The sequence below is a fragment of the Manihot esculenta genome, chromosome 10 (assembly GCF_001659605.2).
Source record: "Manihot esculenta cultivar AM560-2 chromosome 10, M.esculenta_v8, whole genome shotgun sequence".
Lineage (NCBI taxonomy): Eukaryota > Viridiplantae > Streptophyta > Magnoliopsida > Malpighiales > Euphorbiaceae > Manihot > Manihot esculenta.
In genome coordinates, this window is record NC_035170.2 from 469,115 (window position 1) to 481,083 (window position 11,969).

At 29.0% G+C, this 11,969-nt stretch overlaps 2 protein-coding genes across 2 annotated transcripts; one reads left to right on the plus strand and one right to left on the minus strand.

Moving 5' to 3' along the window:
- Positions 1 to 2,736: 2,736 nt before the first annotated feature.
- Positions 2,737 to 4,528, plus strand: LOC110624083 (probable WRKY transcription factor 70). The gene is made up of 3 exons (XM_021769159.2): positions 2,737 to 3,460; positions 3,547 to 3,648; positions 3,945 to 4,528. The coding sequence occupies exons 1-3, from the start codon at positions 3,123 to 3,125 to the stop codon at positions 4,351 to 4,353; spliced, it is 849 nt and encodes a 282-aa protein (XP_021624851.1). The 5' UTR covers positions 2,737 to 3,122; the 3' UTR covers positions 4,354 to 4,528.
- A 1,163-nt stretch (positions 4,529 to 5,691) lies between these two features.
- LOC110625259 (WRKY transcription factor 55) lies at positions 5,692 to 7,852 on the minus strand. Its single transcript, XM_021770863.2, has 3 exons — positions 7,318 to 7,852; positions 6,725 to 6,856; positions 5,692 to 6,222 (listed from the first exon to the last, which is right to left on the minus strand). The coding sequence occupies exons 1-3, from the start codon at positions 7,713 to 7,715 to the stop codon at positions 5,805 to 5,807; spliced, it is 948 nt and encodes a 315-aa protein (XP_021626555.1). The 5' UTR covers positions 7,716 to 7,852; the 3' UTR covers positions 5,692 to 5,804.
- Positions 7,853 to 11,969: the final 4,117 nt, after the last annotated feature.

The following is an 11,969-nucleotide window of genomic DNA, read 5'->3' on the forward strand; positions in this document are numbered from 1 at the left end:
AACAGGAATGGTATCTCCCTTGTTGAGAGCCGAGGTGTAGTCCCAAATGCCCATAGGATGCTGTGTAGCTCGGCAACCCAATTTTTCTTAGCACCATCCAACCGCTTCTTTAGCCCTTGGAGAATAGCTCGATTTGTCACTTGAGTTTGACCATTTGTCTACGGGTGAGCCACTGAGGAGAACTTATGTCATATGCCCATATTCCTCGTGAAGTCTTTGAAATATTTGTAGTTGAACTGCTTTCCATTGTTCGATATGAGCGTCTTAGATATCCTGAATTGGCATATAATGTTGCTATAGACAAAATCTATTACCTTTCTGGGATGTGATAATAGGCGCAGCTTCTGTCTCAAGCCACTTGGAGAAGTACTCTACTATCACTATCATGAATCTCCTCTACCCTACAATCTTAGGGAACGGGCCTAGGATATCTATCCCCCACTGCGAGAATGGCCATGGACTAGATATGCTCGATTGTGGTGTGGCCAAGCTGTTGATAGTATTAATAAACCTCTTCTAACAAACTCCTCTACTTCTTTTTTTGCTGTGGGCCAGTAGTACCCCTGTTGAAACATCTTATTTGCCAATGTAGTTACCCCTTCATGAATCCTGCAGGCCCCCTGATGTATCTCTCAGACTACCCTAGCTGTCTCTTTCGGGCTTACACATCTCAACCACAGGCTGGATTTTCTCCTTCGGTATAAGGTCCCCCTTACTGTTTGGTAATTGGCAACTTTAGCTGCGATTTTTCGAGCTTCTGCTTTATATTCATGTAATTTTTCTGCTTCCAGGTATTCCAAGTATGGGGTCATCCACCTTCGTTCTTCTTCGATCTGCATGACGGAGGTTGGCCTTTCGAAGGTAGGAGTATCTATTTGCTGCATGTATACTTCGTCTAGGAGCTGTTTTAGTTCTTCTGCGAACAACTTACTGAGCAGGTTTACTTCTTCATTTCTTCCTAGGGTATTCTTTGATACTGGATAATGATCCCCTGCTCTCCGAGCTCAATTTATAGAGTTTGTACCCTGACTAAATATTTCTGCATGATGGGATCTTTTGCTTGGTATACTCCATGTTATTTGGTTTACAATAAGTTGAGAGTCGCTGTTTACTTTGAGGTCGGTTGCCCCCACTCCCAAAGCTATCCGCATCCAATTTATAAGGGCTCCGTACTCTGCCATATTATTGGATGCGGGGAACCCGAAGCGTAAAGTATAACACACTTTGAATCCATCTTCCTCTTTCAACAGCCTGTGGAGCTGGATGCTCCATTTATAAATAGGTTTTATCTGAATTCATGTGGCTATTATTCTCCTCCTTCTCTTCTACCGAGCTCAGTAATGCTTCCCCTTGTTTTTCTTTATTTGAGCTAAAGGAACATTCAGTTATAAAGTCAGCTAGGACTTGAGTTTTGATGGCTGTCCAAAGTCGATAAATGAGACAATATGGGTTGATTTTCACAGATCATACTAGCATTCATCCTGAGGTTACAAACTTGTGTAAGACTTTCTTTAGGGGTTGGTCAGTCATTACCATCCTGGTGGCCCTCTAGATACAGTATAACATTTAAAAATCCCTAATGGTAAATTAATGAAAGACTTATAAAAAAAGATAAATAATGTCTAGTTTCATTCTTTATAAAGTTGTTTTTAGTTTTTTTACTTGTTCTTCAATAATTATAATGTATAAAAATTTTTTAAATTACCTTTTTACGGGGGCAGGCTCTTTAGCGAAAGCCATTTGCCCGGACCATATTCAGCTCTAGATCATTGCTATTGAAATTAACTATAAAACTAAAATAACTTATTAAACTGTATAAATTTATAATTTTAATTCGATGTTATTTATTTTTAATTTAATTTAATTTTAAAAAAATTTAATTATTTTAATTCGATTCAATTTTAATTATAAAATTTTACTAAAATCAAACTTATTTTTTAAATGGTTTTATATGAATGGTATATATACTTGAATCTTTTTTAATATTATTATTTTTATAGTTGTTTATTTAACATTTAATTTTTAAAAAAATATTATTTAATGATTTATATTATAAAAAATTAAAATTAAAATATTTTAATCGAATATTATAACATTAAAAATAATATCTAACATTAAAAGTTTATTAAAGAGTTAATCGATTAAATATACTAAATTAAATTGAATCAAATTAAATATTAAATTAAATTAAATTAAATTAATTCTGATTAATTTTTGTATTTGAAAAAATAAACATTTAAATTTTTATATCTTTTAGTCATTCCATCCAAATGGATGTTAGGTTAAAGGTTCTTGGGTGAAAACATTCAAAAAAATAAATTTCTTCCAAATTACCCTTTATTCTATTTATTTAAATTATTAAAAATTAAAATATTTTAATAAACATTTAAAATCAATTGAATTTGATAATTTATATTGCAGTTATATTATAATATTAATATTATTAAAAATTGAAGTGTACTATGTAATAATAAATAAATGTTTAATTATTGAATTTGTTTATTAAATTTAAAGTGTAGTATAAAATGACAATTAAAAAATTAAAATGTTTAATAAAAAATTGAAATTCTAATTGATATCTTGAATTTAAAAGGTACAATAAAAATATTTTAATTCATATAAGAATAATTAATGAATAGAATAACGGATTTTTGAATAAATTAAAAATATAAGAGTTTAAGTTTTTTGAATTTTTAAAATTATTAAAAAGTGATCCATTAATTTATTTAATATTTTTTTTTATGGTTAATTTGGCAAAACAAACATAAATTTTCTTACAAAAAGACAGACCAATGAAGACAAGGAGAAAGGGAGAGAATTAGCATCATGCTTGCATCACCCTCAAAGCGTCACATGCCCCCTTGTAAGCATTTAAGTAGAATTTTCCATGAACCCTCATATCATATCCTGCTCTTTCCTGCCATCTTCCTTTGATTTTCTTCTCTATTTCCCATCCTTTTTGTCAAACATCCAACCATTTCATAAAAGCCCATCCCTATCTCATCTCATCTCTCAACTTAATCTTAGAGAATGAAATAGGAATATATATATATATATATATATATATACCAAAACACAACACAGAAACAGAACAAAATTAAACCCACTTGATACTGCAACCAATGGCAACTCCTTGGCCTGAAAATCCATCAACCAGCAGAGAAAGGGTGATAAAAGAGCTCATTCAAGGCCAAGAAATTGCAACCCATCTTCAATTTCTCCTCAAGAAACCTTATGGAGATGATGGGTTTCTCTCAGCTAATGAGCTTGTAGTCAAGATCTTGAGATCTTTCACTGAAGCTCTTTCCTTGCTGACTTCTTGTGATTTTGTTGAGATTCTTCAGAACCAGACAACTTCCCAAGTGGATTCAGTTGGTTGTGATGACCGGAGATCTGAAGATTCCGGCGAGAGCAGGAAGAGGCCAACTACCAAGGATAGTAGGGGTAGCTACAAGAGAAAGTAAGTAAATTTCCAATTCTACATAATAAAACTTATAGGCATTTGTTAAATTATGAGAAACTAAATATTTTCGTACTTGGTTTCAGAAAGATTTCCCAGTCATGCACAATAGTCTCACCTACAACAGAAGATGGTCTTGCATGGAGAAAATATGGGCAAAAGGAGATCCTCAATGCTAAATACCCAAGGTATTAATGCTTCTTTGAACCATCACCTTTCTCCTCTTTCATGAATTCGAATCTTCAAAGAGAAAATAAAAGAGAAAAAGGGTATGTGAAATTAGGCCTTGTTATAAAGAAAACAGTAGTTTAAAAGAATTAAAAAGATATTTGGAAAAATTACTATTGGATTCCTGTATTATTGAAACTCATCAATTGCTCTCTTGATTTTAAAAAATATATATTAAAATATTATTAATATTTAAAAAAACTATTAATTAATTCCTCTATTAAATTTTAATTTATAAATTTAAAATTATAAACAGGAGCTATTTTAGGTGTACCCACAAGTACGATCAAGGGTGCAAGGCAACAAAGCAAGTCCAGAGAATGGAAGAAGACCCACAAATGTTTCGGACCATTTACATTGGTGATCATACCTGCAGAGACATCCTCAAGGTTCCACAGATCATCACAGAACCAGATTCTCATATGCTCCAACACAAAGAAGAAGCCCCCTTAAGCGATCTAACAGATAATCTTTCATCTTTGGACCCAATCATGTGGAAGGATCTTGTATCATTTGAATCATCAGATGAGCCTGCAGCAGCAGATTCTATTACAATGTGTGCGGAGGGTAGTTGTCAGAGTTATGACATGGATTTGGTAGTGAAGGCCATTGATTTTGATAGTGATCTTCAATTCGATGAAAGTGATTTCAACTACCTAAGCTAAGGTATATAGAAAGCTGTATAGATGATGATATCCTTGACGAACTCAATCCCTGTATTATGTGATCTTAGTTTTGTTGGAATAATTAGCATACATGCTTAGGTTAGCTTAGCCTCCATGAATCCTAAAATTCTGCTGTTCATATGGAAATATTACTTTGGTGTGCTTAGTGGGGACATACTTTCCTGTTCACATGTACAATCGACTTTGATTGGATTTGAATTTAAAGACTCTATGGTCTTAAAAGAAAGGAACAAAAGTTTCTTTAATAATAGGAAGGGACAAGCCATAAATAAAGGATGCAATGAATCAAAACAGGGATGGATGATTCAACAAAACAAAAGAAAAGAAAAAAGGAATCTGAATTGGGATTGTAGTGGTAAAATCCAAAGTGGGCCCTTTCCTTTGAATTTGGAAAATAAGATGCTCTGTATCTTCTTCTTCATCATCATATAGCTACAAATCAAGCTTTATAGGCCATTAAAGGCTACACATTGCATTGCACCCTTATACTAATCCTTCCCCCTTTTTATTTTTCTCCTCTGAAAATATATAAATAGATATATACAATAAATAAAAACCACATAATAAAATTCAAATTTGAGCACGGAATTATTCCTGTGGAAATTATGTTGAATTAGTCCTTTAAATTAATAAATTTTTAATTTAATGAGATTTTTATATTAATTGATGGGTGGGTAAAGCAGAGGGGGAGGTAGAAAATAGCAATTGACCAGGTAAGCCAAAATATTTTTCTTTCAAATAATAGGGCCACGGAGGTTGTTGTTGTCACCAAAGTAATATTTCTTATTCAAAGAAATACTTTTTTATTATTTTTATTAATACACACGATAATCATCCTAATATTTTATTATTGTTTAATATTAAATATCAAGACAGATTTTGCATATCAAATTATTTATTTATGTTCTTTTTTATAATCTTAAAGGCGCACTATCCTACATCGTTTTGCTGCATTTGGGATTAATAATTTGAAAGTACTTTTCAGTGGAGCTCAACCTAATTCCAAAGAGAAACCTCTCCTCTTTAATGACTTGGACTAATTCCATTGGATTATAAAAAATAAGGTTTAAAGTTTAGTTTTTCTTTTATCTGTTAATTTTGGACCCCTTTTTTATGCTGTATATTCATTAAATTGAATCCTGTTTTATTTTTTGATATTGTTTCAATTTTACTTTTTTTTTTTTTTTTCTGTTTTAATTTTCACTTGATCCAATAGTTTTGATTTAAATTTCAGTTTACGAACTAATTTCGCATAATTATTATTAAAAGAAATCAAGTAGCGATAATTAACTATTAATATAAAGCATAAATTAATTCAGTAAGGAAAAAAAAAGAGAAGTTGTAAGATTGGAACAAATTAATACATGTAACAAAAATTAATTGAGTACTATATTAATTAAACCATTCCTGTTAAGCTAATTATTAAATCATCAATTTTTCTTCTCCTCTGGCTCCCATTTACCTTCCATGTAAGTGAAAATCGATTCCATGCTATTGCTACTACTGCTGCCTGAATTAAACATCACATCAGCCATATCTGCTACCGGAAATTCAGCTTCTTTACCATATCGGACGGTGGAAGGACCTGCAGCCGCCATGCTACTCCCACTACCACCTAGACTAAATTCCAGCCAAGGTGGAGGCTGAGCAGCCATAGCACTCTGAGTCATCTCCCGGGTAATTTCCGGCAATTGAGGAGGTGGAACTGACGGTGCAGTAGCAGACATGTGGCAAATGTGATCGCCCCGATACGTGACTTCAAAAGTGTAGGGATCATCGTCCAGTCTCTGAACTTGCTTCTTAGCTGGACACTGGTATAGTTTTTGGTGAGTGCACCTGTAGTAACCCCTTGGAAAAAGGAAAAATAATCGTTGTATTATGTGATAAGTATTGATTAAATATGACATCTTCTGTGATTAATAACTGTAATATAATTATCGTATATACAAAATTTTCCTCTTGAAAAAAACAGTTTGATAGGTAGAGTCTAAAAAGGTATTCTATATATATATATATATTATAAGGTAAGATATTGAAGTGAGTCATTTGATTTTTCAAATATGTATGATATTATATTTTTCCAACTAGTCAACATGGAAAAGTATCTCACTATGTATTTCGTATCACTTGTTCAATTAGTCGGTCAACGACTCAATCTTAGTTCTACACTAAGTCAATTGGTTTATAAGAGAATGGTAAAAATTGGCATGAATAATACTTTAAAATTTTGGTTTGAATGTGTCACATAAATTAGGAATATGAATTAATGAAGTCTTTTGTAAGAATTAGCCACCATTTCTTTCATAAGTTATTTTACACCAACAATTCAAAACATTCAAATGTGATTTACCTTGGGAACCTTGACCCTAATATTTCTTTCTGACCATATTTCCTCCAAGTGTAGCCATCCTCCGGTGGGATTTCAGTGTTTCCCATCCGAGGTGCAGGTACCCTCATCGTCCTTTTGTCTGCATCATCTTTCCTGCTAATTAAAAACCAAAATGACTAACAGCCTTTTGTATTGGAAATTTTTTGAAAAAATTTTCATGCATTTTTAACCTACCTATTGATTTAATTGAATTATATGGTTGTAATCAAATTATTGTATTTTTTTTTTTAACCTCATTATGTGATAGCTGTACCATATGATGATGAGTTCTTTTTTTCCAAGAAATTAATATATAGATTAAGTGGGATTGCTTCTTTTTTTCTTTTCTTGTTTTGCTTTTTCGGACAGTTCCTTTAAACCTTTGGGCAATTCGCATGTTACTTAAAGGATGTTTGACAAAAGAAACAAAAAAAAAAAGCACCCTTCACAACTCATTGAACTTTTCTAGGTTAATAAAGATTGATGATTCTGATCGTGAAACACAAGTCATCTACAGCGAATTTATATTTTATTACATGTTAATTAAAAATGTAGGCATTGAAGAAGTTTCTTACCTTCTTCGCGGTCTTTGCGCTGATGATGAAGCCATTGCCTGAACATCTCTGCCACTCAATTCCATAGCCAAACCTCCTTCTGCTTGCTTATTCTCCAATCCTGAACTGCTGCTCATCCTCTCAGCCATTAGTTGTGATTGAAACAACTCTACCATTTTAGTCCTTAGCCAATACTCCTGCAAGCTTGGATCAATCTGCGGCTGCTGTTGTTGCTGCAGCATTTGAGAAACGTCTTGATGAGAACTTAATCTCTCCCTAGCAGAAATGAAAACTCTAATGATCTCATCTAACTTAGAAATCATCTCTTGGTTTTGGTGGGTGGCTAAGTTTTGCACGGCGGGTTCAAGGTCTTTAGCTAACTTGACCCCCTGAAGGATTAAAGAAATGAACTCATCCATGGCTTGAAAGGCTTAACAACAAGTTTTTGTTTGGGTTGTGTTGGGTTTAAACATGGTAAACGTACGTAAAAGGATATTTAAATGAGGAGATTAATGGGTTCTGTAATCTTTTTGGTGTGCTTCTATGAGGGTGCTGAGGGTTCTTCGTTATAGAGAAAAAGTGGGAGTATTATTATATATTCAAAGTATTTATGTTTGTTTTACACGGTGCATAAAAGAAGAACTTGGAAAATAAGACCAAGTCATTGGTCTCCTTGGTATGCATTGTTTGAGTCTAGAGGAAGACCATGCCCTGTTGAAACCACTTAAATTTTGTTTTAGACCTTGAAGAATTTTCCTAAGCTTTGAAGTTATGACTATGTTGCCAATGGAAACTGGAATTCCTCCTGCTTCTAGGTTGCCTTAAATATAATATAATTTCTCAGGAACTTACCTTCCTAAAGTTCATGTTTAACCAAAAACCATGGTCATTCAACCCCACGTCATGGGTCATGTAGACCAGCCATCTGGTTCATATTCTCCAAGAAAACTGTAGATTTAGCAAGACAGGTCAAGATTCCTGGGCCATGCGTGAACAGAGGTGGTAAATTTTGTAGGGCCTTATAATATGGTTTTGTTTGGAATATATGATTAATTTCCTGAAAATTAAAAGGGTTATTTATAACTTGGTGAACAATCCTGGAAATTACCTTGATAATCTCCGTGATCAATGCCCATTTGGCCATTTTCCATCTTAATGGTCTTGTCCCAGTTGAAGAATTTCAAGAAGCTATCTGTATCATATGTTGCTGTCGTTGCAGACAGAGAAAAAAGAACTAAACTTGCAGGGTGATGAAGGGGTTAGTTTGAGTTCCATGCATGTCCTTGTAGCGGTCTTCAACCGTCGGATGGGATTGCATTCAATTTGGGCGGTGACCAACGTAGAGCTTACATATAAATATGTCAAATGTGGTGATAGGGCAGAAACTTCATAAATCATAATCAAATACTCCATGTAACTGCATGTTGTGTTACTCAATCTTAATTATCATCCTAAATCATTTTCTTTGAATGTTCCTATCATAGATATTTCTCTTTAATTTAGATAAGATTACTTAGACTTTAATTCGCTCCTTATCAAAATTTTGAAAAACGAATTATTTGTTTTAAAATATATAGATCATATATACGACAAGTGTCTTATTATATATTTTATCATTAAAAAAATTAAGTTGTCTTCATAATTATATAAAATAACGCGCATTCTCCCGTTAAAATTGTAAATCTTTTACATTTAATAGATCAAAATCTTTATGAGAAGCACTAAACAAAAAATTCTACTTTGTAAATAACTAAATTCTCTTCCATTTTTTTCGTTCTTTTAACAAAAAGTCTCTTTTACCATATCAATTATTTTGCCCTTTTTAATTTAATTTCAATAAGAATAAACTTTTTGGTGCCTTTCAGTGAAGAGTGATAGTTATGTTGATGATATGCAAATCTCAATTGCAAACAGGGGAGTCAATTAAAGTGTTGAAATTTGTTTTCATCTATCTCATAGACCCAACATGAATGGGTCTTTGGAGCTGTTAACATTAATAGAGGATGAGAGTAGGTAGTTGATATTAGTAGCCAATTTCTTTTACGTTTTTGTATATTTATATATATATTTTTGGTACAATGGCCTTTGAATGGAGAGCAAATTTAAGATCTCTAATTATATGAGGCCATGTTCCTTGGTATAAGATATCTCCTTTGTTTAAATTGTCAACTAGACATGTTTCATTTTCACATCCTCAATACTTGTGAAAATTATGAAACTTGATTAACTTTCACATCCATGAAGGCTCCATGAAATTGTGTGATGATGCCACAGTTCCACTACAACAATATTGCAAAGGACAAAGTCAACCAATCTTTTAATTTTTATTTTGGATTTTTTTAAACTGAAAACTGCTTTCAAAACTTTATATAAATATATAATATATACTCTTAATTATTAAATAATTACTGCAAATCAGAATATTTTTAGTTATTGAAATTATCACATCATACGCAAGTTTTTAAATTATTAGACTTTTAATTATTGATCATTTAAAGGAATTGATAAATATGAATTTTGAATTAACTCTTCAGAATTTTTTATCAGCTACATTCAAAATTAGAATTAATTATCTCACTAAACTTTGAAAAGTTTACTAATATATTTAATCATTAACCCCCAATTTTACTTACTACAATGATTAAATTAAATATTTCCTTAATCGCAACAGTTTATTATATAAGCAAATTTAAATAGGTCTAAAATAAATTAAGAAAAGATTGATATGCCACATATTTAAATTTAAAATATATTTTAATTTGTATATTTATATTAAATGAAATATTTAATATGTTTTATTTTTACTTTTAAATTATATTTGTATATTTAATAATATTATTAATTAATATCTCTATAATAAATATAATTTATTATTTTCATTATTATCATTTGTGTATATAACTTTCTAATTTTCTATTATTGTTATTATTAATATTTAATTTTTTAATTTCTTACAACTTTTTTAATATAATATATTAATTACAATAAAATAAAAATTTTAAAATATATTTTATTTTTATTTTTAATAATAAATAAATTTTAAAAAATTATAATCTATACTATTAATTAATTAATATTACATATTTTTTCTCGAGAATAATAGCAAATATAAATGTAAAAACTTAAAATTATATCGATATAAAAATACACTTTAAAATAAATTAATAAGATGCATTCACGGCATAATCTGATAGTAAGCGTATCTGAATAAATTTAAAAATTTTTAAATTCTACTCTTCTGATTTCTATTTTAAGAAGATATTGACAAATATTATTATTACTTATTAAGTGCAAAATTAAATTTATATAATTATATAGTATAAATTTATAATTTTTTATATATTTATAATTTTATTTTTATATAAAATAATAATTATTATATATATATTATATAATTTATTATTTTTATCCTTATTATTAATTTATGACCTTTTAATTTTTTATTATTTTTAATATAATAAAATACAATTTAATATATTAATTATCGCTATTATATAATCTTTTGATTTTATACTACTTTTAATATAATATATTATTAATAGTGTAAAAAAAGTATTATTATATTTTATTATTAAAAAATTATTTTATTTTTATTTTAATACATCTCATTTTTTTTATCTTTTCTATTTGAGCTAATTCAAAATTATTATTTATTTTTTTATACTATAATAATATATAAATTGATCATTATAACTATATTTAATTTTATTTTATTTTTAAGAAATTTCTCAAAATCTCTTTTAGTATTTAATAAAATTTAATATATTTAAAATGTATATAATTAAAAAATTAAAAAAAAATTATCTTTTATGAAAAATGATAAGACAAATAGAATAATAAATAGAATATTAAAAATATATTTATAAAAATTAGATAACCACTATGTAGAAAGAAGTTTAGATAATAAAAATATACTAATAATATTCCATAACGAAATGTTATGTAAAAAGTTGTTATTCATTAATTTGATAATTTTTTAAAATTATATTTATTTACTTTAATATTATATATATATATATATATTTACTTTAATATTTTTAATACTCTATGTTAAGCAAACGTGAATTATTATAATTTATTTTAATTTTTTTACTTTTTAGAAAAATGTAATCTTTATATGTTTGGTTTATATAAAATTTATAAAGACAATCTCAATTCTATGTAATTCACACGGCTCTTTCTTTTATTTTTAAATTTAAATTGCTCGTGTTTTAAAATTTTTATTTTTTTATTATTTTCTTAATTTTTAGCATGATTCATTCTTCTCCTACTCTTCCTTCGTCACCACTATTATTATCACTGTGCTTAAAAAAATTTTATTTTCCTATGAAAGTAGGCATTTGTAATTGGATGTTAATAATGTATGATAATAAGTAATAAAATTTTTAATTTTTAATTAACTTTGATAATACATGAATTTATACTTATTATTATTTTATGCCATTAAATTTCTTATTTTAGAATTAAAATGATATATATTGATTGAGTTTATAATTCTCCTTCATAAATATCTTATTTGTTCATAGGCAATAGGTTATATTTTTTGAAATATTTTTTTTATATTATTTTGAATTTAAAAGGTAAAATAAGATGTTAGTATTTAATTTTTATTAATCACTATTAAATTTGAAAAAAAACGTTTTACTTTTCTTAATGAGGAATAAATTTATATA